Below are 18,537 nucleotides of genomic sequence, written 5' to 3'. Positions count from 1 at the left end.
TGTTCGGCTCCGCCCGAACTTAGACTTTCTTACTTGTTTTTATTTGAAATGGTCTTCATCCCATGCGCCTAATTAAGGGTTAAAAATAAATAATTTTCGTACTGCCACAAGCACAAATATTTCGATTCTAATTTTGTTTACTTTTACTTAATCATTTTTTTTTTAATTCTACTATTTTTCGCAAAAAAAAAACTCGTATGCGCTAACATTTGAAAGCAAACTGAAATATAGCCCTTAAATACTATTTAGCAGCTTTTATTGTACGCCATATACCGCTTTAAAACCTAGCTTGGAAACGATATGCATACATACACACACACACATACACCCACCTTAACTAAAGCGTTAATTGCACAATGAACTTAGAAAAGAATGTTCTGAGTCTCAAACTCGAATCGAAAATTTAAATACTCTTCACAAAATCATTAACATTTTAAAGGAAAACTAAGAAAAATAAATATTTCATCAGTGGTGGCCAGATCTGTGCTCGTGGTCCGCAAAGTTTTGCGTCAGTGATGGCGAGGTAGAGGCTCTACTTTGCACTAATCTATATAAAATCTATAAAAGTATGGGAGAGCTCTGCTCACGCATTTTTTAATGCTGATAACTTCACACTGAAAGTGTAAATATTTGCACCGATGAAGGGAGCTTAAGATTGAAATTTAGTCAAAGCTTAAGCCTACTTTTTAAATATCAAAGGCTCATCAAAATTTTTTCGAGTTTGTGAATTATTGCATCGCTTAAAAGCCGATAGAGTACTAAGCAATGTACATAGAGATCATTAAGGACTCCAAAAGATTTTCAAATAAAAGCAAACATTTATTTCCTATGAAATCAAAAATATTGATTCAGTCAGCCAGTATTTTCCACCTTAGAAAAATTACTACTCCACTTTTATCTATTCTAACTAGTACACAATTGATGAAACAGAAACAAAAATTCTACCATTTTCTTAACGTTCATGGTTAGTTCACTTCATAGTTCATAAACAATGTGCACTTAAAATAAATATTTTAATGCCAGTAGCTCATTATTCTGTGTATGCATTGCTATTTACAAATATAAAACATAAATACATGCATTTAAAATACAAATGCATTCTATTTATGTTTAACATTTTCTTGCTGTATCTACGAAACATTATATACGCTCCTTCCTAATACAATTTTCAAAACATGCTCGCACATTATTTACCTACACACATACATACATATCGAAATAATTACCTAGAGAATTCTACCCCTTTTTTGTATACTTAGTAAACATTGTTTTATATTTTACTAATTCGCGTCGCTTTATTTTATTCTCCAATTATAATTTTAACTATAGGATACCTAAAATCACGCCCGAAACCACAAGGCAGCTGTACGGGCTTTTGGCGTGCCGAGAAACGTTTTCGCTTCTGGATAAGGCACACGGTGAAAACGCAATGGTTCTATTGGTTCGTCATCGTACTCGTATTCCTGAACACTATGTGTGTCGCTGTAGAGCACTATGGTCAACCAAAATTTTTAACGCAATTTTTATGTAAGTATAATTGATAGAATATTTTAAAACGCTATGGCCGGTGGATAGTGGAAGTCGATAAATCGACAAAACATCGATATATCTATAAAATTTCAAAAAAAACAATAAAAACCGATAAATCAAAGAAATACCGATAAATCGACAAAATACGGATGAATCGATAAATCTATAAAATATCGATAATAATTTCGATTAATATAAAGATAACTATAAATTAAAGAAAATTCGATAAATGTATTGATATCACTATCGATAAATTTGGCTACATTCATTAATACCGATAAGTATTTTTTTACTCAAACAATATATTCATTTAATAATCCTCATAAGCATTTAACACAATCATATTAGTGATGTACTGAGTCGATAATTTTATGTACTGATCGATATTCGGTACCGATTTAAAAACTATCCAATACAGTAGAGAAGACTCGCCTATCAAAAGCCGAATGTAGGACCAGGAGGGTCGGTTCATCGCCATAATGCAGAGAAACTCTAACTTGTTTGAAGCAAACAATTTCTAGAAAACAACTACACACTGAGAAAAGAGAGCTGCTTAAAATCTACACGATAAAAAAAATTCAGTTGTTCGTCTCACAACACACCGCTGCAAAATCCTGGGAGGCGGTGCAGAAGCAAAAAAAATGTTTCGCAGTTTCATCCTTTGCAAGATAGAAAGCCTGATTATGGCAACTTAACTTAACTTAACGGAACGTAGAGCTTAGAAAATCAAAATGAAACAGATTTCGACGTGGCATTAAGTTACGTTTAGTTTCGGCTTTTCAGTTATAAGCAACATCCAATTAAGAGAGTTGCCATAATCAGACCAAGAGATGGCTAATTGAGTTGTCACCGTTGGGGGTTTGCGCTCCTAGATATATACTATACTATACTATTCAGAGATCGCGCAAAGTGTTTGCAGTCCCATCTGGTCAATAAAAGAAAATATCTAGATGGACTTTCTGAGATTGTTCCCCCCCCCCCCCCCCCCNCCCCCCCCCCCCCTGCAGCTCCTCGAAGCCTGCTGGTTATTGCTGTGCTATGTTTCTGACGGTGGCTCAGGTGGCCGAGGGTGGGAGTACTATAATTGGCTGGAGACCAAGGAATTCATGGTCTGAGTCCTCTTTACTGAAATTGTCAGATTTTTTCATTACCAGGCGATCTCGAATGATGTGGGGCATCAAGAATAAAATAATTGTTTTCCAACAAAATTTAGCTGAGGCACGTAAACTCCTACCTTTTCACCTTATTTAGGAAAGTACTTCTTGGCCTTGACGATTGAAATTACCTGGCTTGGAAAACTGAGTTTTTGTATAGAAAAAAGAGGACCTCGTTCTGGTTATCTTCTATATTGACTCCAAATCTCGACTCAGAGCCAATTTTGGAGCCATCAGCAAATATACGAGAAATTGTATGCCCGGAAACGGAATTGGGAATAAGCTAATAATTAGCCACAGGGAATCTAGATCGCGTTATCTTCACAGCAAAGGATATGGTGGCGCACGATCTAGCAGCAGTAGTTTCCGCCTCTCCTCTCACAATATTTTACCAAAATCTATTTCATTTAAACCTATCCTCCTGAAAAGATGTAAAGTGATCGTAAATGTAGCAGCGGCAGACGTTGTAGGAAAGAGTTTTCTTTATAGGTTGCCAGCAGAGCCGATATATCGCAGATAACATATATCCAATAAGCCCTCTTGGTGAGAGACCTACTGTTTTGCCAAACACCTGTTTTTATCAAACTTAAGGCTTCCCAGAAGGGTTGGCATCAAGAATCACTCTTTCGGAAGGGATTTGTGATGAGAATTAAAACGAGACATAAGAATAGATTCTGGTACAACCTACAAAATTAAAAATAGCTATCACCTTAGTCTTAGTCTGCTGTCTTAGGGATATTTTGCATCACAGTCCATTCAACGATTCTTTTTCATTCAATTTTATTTAATTTAATCCTTAGTCTGGCATGCTAACTGAAATTAAAATTTTTTCTTATCTTCTCTTCTCATTATAGACTATGCTGAATTTTCGTTTTTGGGTCTATTCATGTCGGAGATGTTTATCAAAATGTATGCGCTCGGACCGCGCACTTACTTCGAATCGTCGTTTAATCGTTTCGATTGTGTCGTCATTAGTGGTTCGATATTCGAAGTTATATGGTCTGAGGTGAAGGGAGGCTCATTCGGTCTATCCGTATTGAGAGCGCTACGTTTACTACGTATCTTCAAAGTGACCAAATATTGGTCGTCACTGCGAAATCTTGTGATTTCGTTGTTGAACTCGATGAGATCCATCATTTCACTATTGTTCCTGCTCTTCTTGTTCATTCTAATATTTGCACTACTTGGCATGCAATTGTTTGGCGGGCAATTTAGTTTTAAAAGCGGTACCCCCGAAACAAATTTCAACACATTCCCCATAGCCTTACTTACAGTATTTCAAATTCTAACCGGTGAAGATTGGAATGAAGTCATGTATCAGGGTATTAAATCACAAGGTGGCGCTAAGAAAGGAATGATTTATTCTGTGTAAGTTTTTATACTACAGAAAACTACATACATACATACATATGTACCTACTCGTACATATTCAGCTATTGTAATTGATTTGTTTTTTTTTTTTGTTCTCAAACTTCAAACTTAACCCTAAACTGCTAGATGGTTTAAATAAAACTCAAAGCCTAGAAATCACCTTTGCATACATTTATTCATAATTGTATATGTATTGATATTAATTTGCATTTTAACACAGGCCGTCTATATATACATTGATTTTGAGCTTTCCAATTAACTTCTAACTAATCAATTTCCACAATAAATCTTTAAACTAATTTATCTTAAATCCAATCTGAATGTCCTTTTTGTAAAGTGTAATATAATTCTGGAAAAAAATTTACAGCTTTCAAACTAATATCTATATATAAACTGCATAAGCTCAGCAAAATATTTATATAATATGTATAATAAAACGTTTCCACTCTCTTGAGCTTTTGGGCCAAATAGGCGCACTTAATTTTGTTTTTCAATTTATTTAATTGTTCTTCGAGCGCCACATTCCTTTTAGCTAAAGTTTTTAGGCACACACACATACACACATACACTTATATCCACACGCATGTATTCACTAATACTTCATTGCATATCTATTTAACTAAACGATTGTAAGGAAGTGTTAGTCAATACGCAATGAAATCATATTTTTCAATACGGTGGGATATCGAGCTTTCAAAATTATTATTGCTTCGCAAAACGAAAATGAAATGAAATATTTAATAATTGAATACATATAACAATAATAATATCCGAATCAAGCTCAGGTAAAATCTTTACTATATTAATAGATACAAAATCATATCGCCAGCACAGAGCGAAATGTAAGCTCTTACAAAGTACTTATTAAGACCATACTAAGTACATGTTTTACATATATGAATTTGTAAATGCATCTGTGTTGTTAGCACCTGTTTAACGTCGCCCGTTGTTGAACGTCGAACCATTAATGTGTGCAATCACTCTAAGCTTAATGAAAGCTTTTATGACATATGTAATATTTATTTACATATCGTATTGAATTTTCGAAAGTTTGTGCATCACGGTAAAGCATATGCAGTGCTGCTGTGTATGTAGGAGCTTTCGGAAATTCACTTCTAAAAATATTTTATATTTTCATATTATTATGCATAAGGCTTTTATTACTAATCTAAAAGAAAAATATATATTTCATAACTAAAATGATTTCACTCATTTAAACACTTATTGGTATTCTAAATTGTTTAAAACAACTTTTTTTGTATGTAGCTATGTAAATATATTTGCAAAACTAAATAATATACATAGTGAAGTGGTTCGTATTTGCGCGCCAATATATAAGATAATGCGTCGCATGCATTTTGAAAATTGATAAGTGATGTCATTTGTCATGCGCCTCATTTGTTCTTCGTAGTTTGTAATGTTCTCTTTATTGTTCGCCATTTATTATTTGTAATAATTTGACCTATTTTTGGTAAGCTACTTATCATTTGCATTTTTTTTTTAATATTTGTCATTTATTATTTTCATTTGCCATCTGTCATGTGTCATTTATTATTTGACATTTGTCATCTGTCATTTATTATTTGACGTTTTTTGATGCTCATTTTTCCCAAATTATTGGTCATTTTAAAATTATCATTTGTCACTTTTTGTCACTTGTCATGGTGAATTTTTCATTAACGGTTTGCCATTTGCCATTTGTCATTTATTATTTTTTATTTTTCATTTTTGTCATTTGTAATTAAAATTTTTCATTCGGCATTTGCCATATAACATTTTTATTATTTACTTATACATAAAACGCTGAATGACATAACCTACTTGATTTCTGATCGCGCAAATACGAACCATATACAAATTTTTATACTCCTGATTGCATGCAAAATATATTTATTTACATTCCTATTTACCAACTAAAATTAATATGCAATCGTAACCATAAACAATTTATATTTTCTTTATGAAAAACATAATTTTTTTTTTATTACGAAGAGCTTATTGCACTATAAGCTTTGAAACTTGCAATTGCTTTTTGATTTTATTTAAAATTATGAGTTTTTAAATTATCAGAGATTCGCCATTTTTTTTTTGCTATTTTTTTTTAATATTTGCGCACAAAAGAAAAAATATATAAAGTGTACTCGTTTCTAAAAAAAATTTTAATTCAATTAATGACTTACTACAGTGTGCTAGAAAAGTCAGCTTTCAAATATTTTCTGAAATTTGCTTAATCTACTATTTAAGTAAAAAATCTACTAAGAATTTATATAAATGTATAATATCGCTAAATTTTTTGCTTTTTGAAATATAAATTAATTTATGTTAACAGAGCTATGTCCATTATAAAAAAAAATTAAGTGTAAATTTTAAGTTTATTTTGAGCTTGTATTAGCATTTAGAAGTAGCAAGCAGGCTTCTGGAAAAATCCTACTAAAATTATGTGCCCCTAATGCTGTGAGCTATGCAAGACGCTGAATGGGACTGCAAATGAGATGTCTGGAGAGCGTAATGCTAAAAAAAGGTATGAAATATTTAAGAAATATAAACTCTTTATTTTAAACCAGTGCCGTTTTTTTTCAGATGAGCATCTTAAAAATAATAACTGGGCCAACTGAAATAATAGTTTATAAGATTTCCATAAATAACAATAAGTAACCTAATAGGCTTATGAAATACATTGGCTTACTATGTTTATATTAAACCAAAGTAACCAAAATAGAAATATATTTTTTAGTTGATTGTAAGAAATATTAGTAATTAATCACCGTTAAATTAAATCTTAAAATATGTTCACAAAATTTTTAAGGTAATCCGGTCCGTCCTCAGTAGTGAGCTGGAAATTGATAAGGAAAGCAGCTACATTTAGTAAAATTTTTACTACCTTATTTTAATTCTAATGCTGAGTTTCCAATAAACCGTAAATAACAAAGGCTCTGATGATGAAGTTGGATATTAATCCACTTCATCCGTCATGTTAAAAGTAATAGTCATTAAGTTTGTTTTGAGCTGGATGTTTTTACATGGCACGCATTTGTCGCCATTTCAATGCCCAGTGAAACCTCGGCATAAATCTGGGTAGATCAATATACAGTATTTTTAGTAAAAACTTAAATTGAGTACACTTACAAATATTTTGTATTAATTTATTTATTACAATTACTATTACTTACACTAATATATAAAATTGAACATTTGGAAATCCATTTCTAAAAATAAAACAATACTTGCATTAGGAAAAAATATAAAAAAATTTAAGTAAACACTGTGTTAAATTTAATTTTTGAACGTAATTTTCTTATATAGTTTAACCATAGAAATAGCTTAAGTGAGTAAAAAAAAATTTTACAAATTTTTTAACTTTATTTTTGAACGTAATTTTACTGACATAGTTCAATCATAGAAATAGCTTAAGTGGGTAGAGAAAAATTTAATTCTTGATCTTAATTTAAAAAGACATTCTAATTATTGATCAAACCGTGCATAGCTAGTGCGCGCGTGGCTCTTATAAAGTAACCCGTAAAATAACTATTAACTGCTACTCTTCAATACAGTGAAAGCTATCATAAACGGACGCTTTAATAAGCGGACTTCTACTTTCCGATAAACGGACGCGGACACTGAAAAATGTCCACTTATGAAAAAATGTTCCATAAGTGGAGGCGAAGCTCTAACAAGCGGTCAATTTTATGTTTTTTTTCAGTCAGATGTGGACTCTCGCGCTTATGCATATGTACAGTATTGGCCAATACAATAGCACTCCCATCCAAGTGATATTATTTCCCACTCATGTTTATTTATTTATTTTTAGGAATTTGCAATTAAAATAAAGTTCATTCTCTAAAAAACCCATATATACCCAAGTTTTAAACTTTGTAAAAGACTACAAAAAAATTCAACAAATTTTCATCTAAATTTTAATTTTTTTTTCTCAGAAGTGTTAAATTTTTTTTGACTACGCAGTTTTATAGCCCATTCAATTTTATTCTAACAACGTGCAGGTTTCAAGTGGCTAAACATCACCGTTGATTTTTTAGAATCTTTTCCGCCGAATGTGTTGCGGGTTTCTTCCATATAAAAATAAATTGTATTTATTCGTTATATGGAAACAAACGCGATAAAAAAGGTTCTAAATTCTTCGGTAATTCTACTTAGGTTTTTGGCCTTAATTAAAAAAAAAAATAGGTTGGTACCAGCTAGTTGTAGAGGCGGCACCTTATACTCGTACCGTCTAGTAAAGCAACTAGCTCAGATTTAGCTTGGTGGCCTCTACGCGCCATTTTTTTTTTTTAACTTTTGATTTGGCTTGCCTATGGGGGAACTTATCCTGAATCAGTACTAGAACATCGTCCGCTTTAGCAATTACTTTTTGCTGCATTCTCCTCCATATCTTAGCATCGATACTATATTGAAGAGTAGCAAAGAAAAAACTTACACTCGAAAAATAAGAGCCACCCTAATGCACATATTAAAATACTTGCTTGAAAGCTTACTTTTCTTAGCTACAACTATTGAAAGTCAAACAAAAATGGTTAATACTTTTTTCGTTGAATAATTGAAAATAATTTTAATACGCTATAACACAAAACATTACTGGTTAAATTTTTTCATAAAATTCAAACTTTTTCTGTGACATTTTTTGCAACAATCATTAATCAATGATTCTCAATAGCAGTGATTTAATATTTAAAACACTCACCATAAAATACTTAAAATCAAGAAAATTTTAGAGCAAGCAAGATGAAAAAAAAACCATCTATTGCACTCTATGGGAAATTTATGTAAATAGATGAGGGATTTTAATCGAGTTCAAGCGAAAGCCCAACGTAAACTTTGCACTTGTGTATGTAAACGTTTTAATTTTCATTACGTTTTTTTTTTTTATGATTTGCCTATATTTGTGTAAGCAGCTAAAGGTTAAAAAAAAAGTTTGACACAATTTTGCTGTGGCTGTGAATATTTACATAGCAATAATTTTTAAATAATTTTTGTTTTGCTTGTAACCGGCTTGCTCGGCCACAACTTATGCTTAAGTACATTTTAATGCACCAAAATATTGTAAAATTAATTAAAGCAATCGCAAATGTAGAAATAAGGGATTCAATAAGAACTACGATTTATTATGTTGAACAGGAGTTTTTGGCGCGTTTAACGCTAACGAACAAAGGAGAGTATTCAATGTCATACATGTAGTTAAGTGTGTATGGACAATCATAAAACATATACATATATGTATGTACATGTTTATGTTGGCACAGCAGTGAAACTGACATAAAGTAGGCAAGCAAGGAATTCAGCAGAGTCGCTTAATATTTTTTTTGGCTTTCAAATGGCCAGAAAAAAATGAAAGCTGCGTCTAACTTTCTTGAACTACGGACAATTTTGAGTAGGATGAAGACTTCTACGGTTCAACTGCTGTGCCAATAAAATTTTAAATTTTTGTTCGAAACATTTTAGTTTTTATTGCCACTCATTGCTTCAACTATATTACATGCATCTCTTCATTGAACACATACGAATTTTTCATTCAATTAATATTAAGTACCTCCACTTAAACATACATACACATAACTACTTAATACTTTGTAAATAACTTAACTTTAATCAGTATATATTTACATAACTAGATACCTATATATGTATGTTTTCATACTAAGATAAATTAATTCAATTTGGCTTCCTATCTCTTTGTGTATTCGCACACCTAAATACTATATTTAATTGAACTTCAAGTTGTCGCTTACTAGCATAGTACCAAAAGTCTCCCTCTCTCTCTCTCTCTCATTAACCCCATTTATGTACTATACTTCAACATTCAACATTACTGTCCTCCACGTTTACTAACTGAATATTTGTACGAAAATTTATTTGGAAATTGGTGAAATCACTTAACACTCTCAATGTTATATGTATATATGTTTTTTCTGAATCGCTACAGATACTTTATCGTTTTGGTACTCTTCGGTAATTACACACTGTTGAACGTATTCTTGGCTATCGCTGTCGATAATTTAGCGAATGCCCAAGAATTAACAGCTGCCGAAGAGGAGCAAGTCGAGGAAGATAAGGAGAAGCAATTGCAGGAGCTTGAAAAGGAAATGGAAGCACTTCAAGCCGATGGTGTTCACGTGGAGAACGGTGATGGTGTATCGGCGCCGAATAAGGCGAAAAGTAAAAAGAAAGAGGAGGAAAAGAAGGAGGAGGAAGAAGTGACGGAGGGTCCAAAACCAATGTTACCATACTCATCTATGTTTATACTATCACCGACGAACCCGTAAATACAAGTTTTTGGTTAAATGTTTGTGTGTGTGTTTATACATATGTGTAGGTGGGTGGGTGTGTGGGAGTGAAAGTGTGTGCGTGAGTGTATGTTAAATGTGCATTTCGGTAGGTATTAAGGGCTATAAATTAGGTGTATCATAGCTCTTGGACAGATTTATTAATGATAGTTACATATATGCATATTTAAGATTAGTCATAAGGCAATATTTAGAAGACCTTATTTACGTTTTGTATATCTACATCATACATATACAAATATACATAGTATATGCATATGAATAGCATTTGGGCCAAGCTTCTAGAAACTTCTTTTTTATTGACAATATGAGGTTTCGAGGTTTCCGTCTAACGAACACCGAGTAGGCTTTTAAATAATCAGTCGAAGAGCATTCCCCTGGTTGCCAAAGAAACCCCTGTACCTTCTCAGTCAGGTAAGATGACCTCATGCATGCCCTGGCTAGTCAGTTAATCAGTCATGCAGTTTCCTGTAATTTTACCGACCCAGGAAATCCAAATCAGTAATAAGAAGTGACATGGGGAGAGATCAGATATTCTTCAGTCAATTTCGATTGCATTATAAGCGATTCTAGAGCCCTAATTGTCATTTCGCTTGTTGATATTTAACTTTGTGATCGCTATTAAACTTATACGTAGTCAGTTGATTTCCTCCTCTATGGCGGCCATCTCTGCCTGAAATGTACCTACCCCAATTATAGCACACAACTCAGGCCAGCCTAGGAATATAGTATATAGCTACTACACTTCTGTTGCAGAGGCTACCATCCTACCCATCATTCCCTAGAGTAATGTGCTCAGAGAAGGGTATTCACCTAGGCACGCATCGATTCGGTTTTTTAGATTTGACATCTAAATAAGTTCCCAAAGGCTAAGACTCTATTTATTTATATAAGCATTTTACAACTTACAAGCTTACTAAACTGACATAAATTGTTCATTAGTCCGACCCTTCCGAACAATATGACTTTTTGCGTTTCGAATGGAAGTATTAACTATTTTCGGCAGGACTCAATGTCCAACAGCAAGGCTCTTTCTCCCAGCCACAGAGACTGGAAGCTTTGCTCAATGCTACGTAGTATGCCAAAATAATTTATATATATTTTTAGTGCCTAACACTAAGTATGTATTACGAAACCTAAGAAATAGCAACACTAATTTTAAAACTTCTAAGTAAACTAACTCTCTCTTTTCATGTATTTACAAATATATTTCACCATTCGTCAACAATGTTTCAACAAATATTGATACATATTTTTTTTTCTCTTATATTTTTTCTTTTATTCGTTTTCGTTGAATTATGCAATTTTTTAATTTTAATTTTTGATATTATCGAACGCATAACCTGCATTGCAAATCGCTTACATTGCATCGCCAACCATCCATCCAACCAATCAATCAATCAAACAAACAAACAAACAACCAACCAAACATCCATATGCCTACCAAATAACCTCATCAAAAATGCATATCCAACAAATCGCTATATAAATCCCAACAAAAAACAACAACCAACCTCACTGCACTGCGCTAATGCAACGCACCGCAAAAAAAAATAAAAATGAAAAATAAAAAATTTATATTCGCAAATCTGGAAAATCTGCACAAAATTCAACAAAAACTTGAAAATATGGATTCAACAAAATTATGCAAAACAAAAATACCAAATTTAACTGAACAAACCGAATGTTCAACAAATGAACTATTGCCCAAAATCAAAAAATAAAATAAAATAAAATCGCAAAAAATCAAAATTCAACCCAAAAAACGAATTGAAAAACAAAAACAATTGCAAAACAACTGAAAATCAAAAAAAAAAAATAATAATAATTTTGCGCATCTGGAAATTGGATGAATTTGTAATTGTAAATCCTATCGAATGTATGTACATAATATGTTCACTTTTGGAAATTTTTGGAAATTGCGCCCGCACAGTATACGCCGCGGCGCACATTGGGTTGTTAATTTGCGATATTTTGATTTTTTCATAATGATCGTCATCTCATTGTCATCGATAGCGTTAGCAGCCGAAGATCCTGTTCGTGAGCATTCGCCACGAAATAAAATCTTAAATTATTTCGATTATGCATTTACCGGCGTATTCACAATAGAAATGTTACTAAAAATTGTAGATTTAGGCGTTATATTACATCCAGGCAGCTATTTAAGAGAATTCTGGAATATTATGGATGCTGTGGTCGTTGTGTGCGCTGCTGTTAGTTTCGGTTTCGATATGAGCGGTAGCAGCGCTGGACAAAATTTATCAACCATCAAATCGTTGCGCGTACTGCGCGTCCTGCGACCGTTGAAAACCATCAAACGTGTACCAAAATTGAAAGCCGTCTTCGACTGCGTAGTGAACTCATTGAAAAATGTTGTTAACATTCTAATCGTGTACATATTATTTCAATTTATATTTTCCGTAATTGGTGTACAATTGTTCAATGGGAAATTTTTTCATTGTACGGACGAAAGTAAACATACTTCCGAAGAGTGCCAGTAAGTAAAACAAACTGAATATATAAATTTTTTATAATTTATATATTTTAGTTCTTTTTCTTTTTTTTTTTTTTTGTTAACAAATTTGTTGTAAATTTTTGGTTTGGAAAAATAAAATTCCCTTCTTACGAGTATTTTGACAAAATTGTGTTTTTTAATTTTTCAATTCCTTTAATGTACACACACACGCAGTTTACTGTGTGTGTTTGTTTGTATGAACAATTTCTATTTACTCTTTATAATTTATTTATTAGTTTACAAATTTGTCCCCTCCCTTGTGTTTGTTTGTTACACTCTCGTAGATCAGTTTGTGATGTGCGTAAAAATGTTCTTAATGTTTCCGCATATCTAAAAAAAAAACAAAATAACAGTAAAAATTCTTAGAACAGTTTTATGTTTTTTTTTTGTAGTACTTATGTATATATATACAATCACCCATACTGACATGAATATATACCAAAAAAAATATATACCGAATCACACAAATATACTCGTTCAAGTGTTCAATATGTCCCTTTCAATGATATTTGCTTCCGTACATATATATACATACACATACGTACATATATATAGTACATACAATAGAAATATACATACTATATTTACATAGTTTCAAGCTTTTTCTATTCATCCTCTCTTTTTCTCTCTACGAAACGAATTTGTAGTTTTCAATTACTATTTCATTTAACTAAGTAAAAGCTAAAAGTATCTAGTCAGTTGAAATGTTGCCAAAATATATATACATAGATAGTTGTGTTTTGAGAACGAATAGTTCATACTGTAACTGTATCTATGTATATTCGTATAATATATACTAGCTCTAAAATAGTTACATATGTATTACCCATCGTGTTTTTCAATTTAATTTTCAAAATCTGCATACCAAACAGCATTCCACTTTTACTAAGTTGCTACTTAAATAATACCTTTACCAGGATTTGTGTATTCAGTGTTCTTCCTACATACAAGTTATTTATTGAAATTACGTTAGTGAGTTCCAATAGTTTTCGAAAGCGTTCTCTAGCGTTAAACTTTCGAAGCATTAAGTTTTTATAGTTCTAGCTAGTATTCACCTATGGATGATTCAATCTTCACACCCCAATTTGAAACTGATTGTAATTGAATTTTTGAATAACCAATATTGCAATGATTCAGTCCAAAAAAATGTCGGCATAGCAGCGAAAGAAAGAAAGCAGGGTTCACACGATGTGTACACTTGTACAGATTTGTACATTTTGATAGCTACAGAGTGGTGTTGTTTGGAAATTTTTTTATTGAGATTAACCCATTCTCGATAAAAACTTCGAGACAACACCACCCTGTGCGCACTTTTATTTTTAAAAGCGACTAGTAACATATCTAGTAAGGTATGAAAGGGACCAATTCGTCTATTGAAAGGACACATTAATGGAAAAGAGATTAGTTTATTGCATATAAAGGAACCAAAATTGGTATTAGTGGCATGTTTATCTGCGAGTGGTAGCGGGGTAATACAGAACAAATTAGTCATATTTTATGCAAAGTAACCAAAGATCTGGGTGTAGAATTAAGAGAGAACGGGGCTTTCGAGTTTTGTTAATCTACCCTTACTGGGTTTTGCCGTCACCGGCTCAGCTGTCTTAGCAGAAAACCGCTCTTGAAATTATGTACATATCTACGTAATACCCTGTAGTGCAATCGTTGTCGGAATTCATCAAACAATTTCCAAACGTCAATATAGGAAAAACAAAATACAAATATAACTTGTTTTAATTATTTATTTCGCTGGACGCTCGTGAGCGCTTGCAAATCCAGGCTTTTTTATGTGCCGCTTAGTAATATCTGCTTTGAGTGACTATTTAGAGGTGGTCCTTATTTGAGGCCAACGTGTCCTGCAACACTGCCCGTGACAATATATCCTTTTGGAGATTTATTATTAGTTTAAATCTTTCTAAACTATATTCGCGACGCCAGTGCCGTTCGTTCAATTCCCTTCTTTTATTTCTAAGCCGGCCTAACTAGCGCCAGTAACTAGTATACGAAAATCCATAAACGGATCAAAATGTGTTGACTAAAGTGTATAGAAAACGGACAAGTAGGAATGTCGGCTAAGGTAGAACAAAATGTGTGTGTATTATTGTCCAAGACATCAAAGAACCAGAAAGAGCAGTGGAACTTGTAGCCCAAGGAGTATTATTCGAGTTCCATAAGCGAATATGGCTTTTGTAAGTCAACGATGCACGCCTTAAGCCTGATATGATAGAGAGAGATGTAAGGGTAGGCAGATGAATCGAAAGCGCAGAATGCAGCCCTTTTATCATGGATTTATTTACTTGGAACTAAATATACATATTGAGTGAATCATGATCAAGCTGCAGTTATCTGCTATGCAGTGAGCTGAGATTTAGTGAAGGTGTGAGTAGGCGTACTTAGCCATTGGCTACCATAAAGGAGTGTCCTCTGCATGATCAGTACATACAGAGCCCATTTAGAGCCCTTGTTTGGCTTGTGAGCAGTCGCTTATTACCGGCTTCCAAAATTACACCGGGAGTGAAGTTTAGAAACCGATGCGTCAAGCATAGGAGCGTTAACGATCGAGTGATGTGCCAAACTGAGTTAGCGTTGACCATCTGCGCGTGAGCGAAAGATAGGAGCATTGACGATCTCCATTATCCATCGTTGGGAATGCGACTTAATTTTGAGGTTAGCGCACTAAAGGCAATGGTGGCGATATACTCATGCAGCAGATAAATTGGTCTTGGGCGAATTCGCACGCATATTTTGACTGAGCGCCCGCAGCTCCCCAGAATATGCACTTTCACCCCGAACCATAAAGAAAAATTAGAATACTCTAAAAGGTGTGAGTCTTTTGGTGCATACGCAGATGACTTAAAGCTCGATGACAGTGCGGCCCTTCTGAACTGAGCGATTGTCAATGGCAAACCTAGGACTGTTTTCTGCCATGAAAAAGCTTCTCATTAAATTTGCCGGGTAGATCCCTCTATTTGTGCGATATATCAAGACGAACACCACAAACTGCCGGATGGAGGAGACGATCGGCCAAACACTTAGCGGAAGTCTAAGCGCCAAAATATTATTATTGTTTGGTTATAAATCCCTTACAAAATAGTCATAAACCACCTAGATAGCCAAGAAATTCTGAAAATATCTAAACGAGATGCCTGATTATTTTCTACTTTATGCCGCTACAAAGTAAATGAGAATTGTAAAGCCGGCAGCTGGCGCCGCGCGGCCCGGTACAAATCTTCCCAAAATGCCTAAGTGATGAAAAAGCATCAGCTCCATATGCCGTGACATCTGTGATTACAAGACATTGCCTTAACGGCAGGTACATACATCCGATGTCTGGGCGCAATAACATACATCCGATGTCTGGGCGCAATGTCCCACGACTTCGTTAGAAGAGGAAGGGGAGGATAAAATACAGTTTTTTGTATGTCAGAATCCGTCATTGTATGTCTTCCTAGGCAGATAGTTTTCCAATATTTTGGAAGACCTAAGATTCCTGGAAACCTTTTGAGAACTGGTTTTAGAATAAATGGGCGATATTTCCTTCCCAAGTGACACCGAAACGTACAGAGGAAAATATGCTCCCCACAAAAAGAAGATTGTCTCTATGAAAAAGTTTTAAGGCTAAAAGTGGTAAAACAGATGAAAAAACGAACCAAATTCCATATAGATTCCTTATTTATTGAAATGAAATATCTTCTTGAATTCTTTGAAAAGTATTTCTTCTTGAATCGACAGCCTGATCATTCCCTAAGTCTTCTTAATTTTATGTGATATCTTCATCAATAAATTTTAAATTCATATTATTAAATAAAATAGCGTCGGTAAGGCGTCCACCGTAGCCGAGTAGGTAGAGCTGTAAAATGCCATTTAGAGGGTATCGGATTCGACGACTGATCAGCGTGGACTTTTTTTTTCATTTTTAGCTTTTAATTAGGTAACCTATTAAAAATGAAGATAATGCCTTCTGGATAATCCCACTCAAAATAAGTAGGCTTTTTTCTTGAAGAGAACGGCATACATTTATTTTTTATTAGGTGGCTTTTGCTCTGTGCGGACAATGAGTCTCACTATAATATGACATAACTGTAAGTCTTTAGTTTAACCAGAGCATTTTCCCAAGCATTATATCCTCATCATTTGCTAAAGCTATGACGTTTCTAAAAACATAAGTAAATATATCTGTTGAAAGGTTAATTAAATGAGTGCAAGATATTCGTCGCTAAGTAGTTGGAAAAAAATTCGCAATACGGCTGCATTTGGGCTGAATCAAGCAATATAATTTGTTAGCTACACACTTAATATTTGCCCCTGTTTGAAGCTTTTTGGTCCTTTTAATTCAATGTTTTCCATATTCATAAGCTCCAAGCAAAAAGCGAGTTATGCAATTATTCGTATTATGAAAGCTAAGTAGGCGTGCCAGGGACTTTCAGTCTTTAGGGAAATAGAAAAAAATAGGAACAGAATGCAAGAATTACCACAGTTATGTATATATGTGAATACTCGGTGAATCTGAGCACCCCAAAGACCTTCAAACATTTATTATTTAGGCGCACACGTTCACTAATCAATAAAACACTGTACAAAGAAAAAAAAGGAGGCAAATAAGCTCATTTGAGTATTGAGCAGTCTATAGTTGTGCAATAATGGTTAAAATTTCCCGAAAATTAAAGTGGAATGAGCGGCGAAGGGAAAGACACGAAAGTCGAGTAAGTAATTCTAACTGAATATTGATTGCATTGAAAAGATGTTGGACTCAATACCATTTTATGTCTTTCCTATGAACTACTCAAAACCACACTACTACATAGTAACGGGTGATTTTTTTGAGGTTAGGATTTTCATGCATTAGTNCTTATATGTTAACCAACTACATAACTGCTTACATTTTTTTACTTATATACATCTAGACGAACGTGTAACCTAGTGTACTCGCATTTTTACATTTTGTTATAAAATCATTAAAAAAAACAACCAAAAACCCGTTTACAAAAAAAAAAACAAAAAACATCGCAAAACAAGCGGAAGAAGAAGAAGAAGCAGAATAACTTATGAAAATCATACGAAAAACAAAATTTTGCTTATTGAATTGGGTAACTCAACTTTTAACCAAAGAGTCCATATTACTGCCAGAAGATTTCTTAATAAGCTTTAATATTATTATTGTTGTAGCACGCGCTTGACAAAAAGCTCACAGCCACACAGAATGAAATTCACGCTCGAACACGCATACACTTACATGCAATCAACACAGGCTTAGAATTTAAATGAAATTAGCGCGTTTTAAAACGCTGTTAGGCTAACGGGTCAACAAGAGACCAGAAGATTTAAAAAAAAAAAATAATAATTTTAGTCCGAGATTTAGCACACATTAAAGTCTTAATAAATGTACAACTCTAAGCGAATAGGAAAAGCAACGCGTACCTATAAAAAGCTTTTAATTATTCCTTCTAGACCAGCGCTTTAGCCAGTTCCATTCCGTTCAGTTCAGTACATTTCAGTTGAATACAATTTGAAGTTCCAAGTTCCTAGTATTGAGCCAATCCTGGTATTTCGAAAAAATGTATTGAATTACTTCTAAATGTACATACATACATACTAACATATATGTAAGCCCACATACATGTACAAACGTATGCATTTTAAATTGGCTTAAAGAAACTTTTATCTATGTACCTCT

The 18,537-nt window shown here is 33.4% G+C and overlaps 1 protein-coding gene across 1 annotated transcript in view; it reads left to right on the top strand.

The window, feature by feature from the left end:
• cac (calcium voltage-gated channel subunit cacophony) overlaps positions 1 to 18,537 on the top strand; it is a gene marked incomplete at its 3' end in the record, with an annotated part of 43,825 nt that overhangs the window by 20,976 nt on the left and 4,312 nt on the right. The window contains exons 11-14 of the mRNA XM_017626928.1: positions 1,330 to 1,527; positions 3,539 to 4,052; positions 9,991 to 10,326; positions 12,285 to 12,848. Coding sequence (XP_017482417.1) covers positions 1,330 to 1,527; positions 3,539 to 4,052; positions 9,991 to 10,326; positions 12,285 to 12,848 — 1,612 coding nt within the window. The remainder of the gene's footprint in view (positions 1 to 1,329; positions 1,528 to 3,538; positions 4,053 to 9,990; positions 10,327 to 12,284; positions 12,849 to 18,537) is intronic.

Source organism: Rhagoletis zephyria, unplaced genomic scaffold (assembly GCF_001687245.7).
Source record: "Rhagoletis zephyria isolate East Lansing unplaced genomic scaffold, Rhagoletis_zephyria_1.1 Rzeph_scaffold_04931, whole genome shotgun sequence".
NCBI lineage: Eukaryota > Metazoa > Arthropoda > Insecta > Diptera > Tephritidae > Rhagoletis > Rhagoletis zephyria.
Note: the sequence above shows the minus strand (reverse complement) of the source record. Positions and strands in the feature narration are given on the sequence as shown.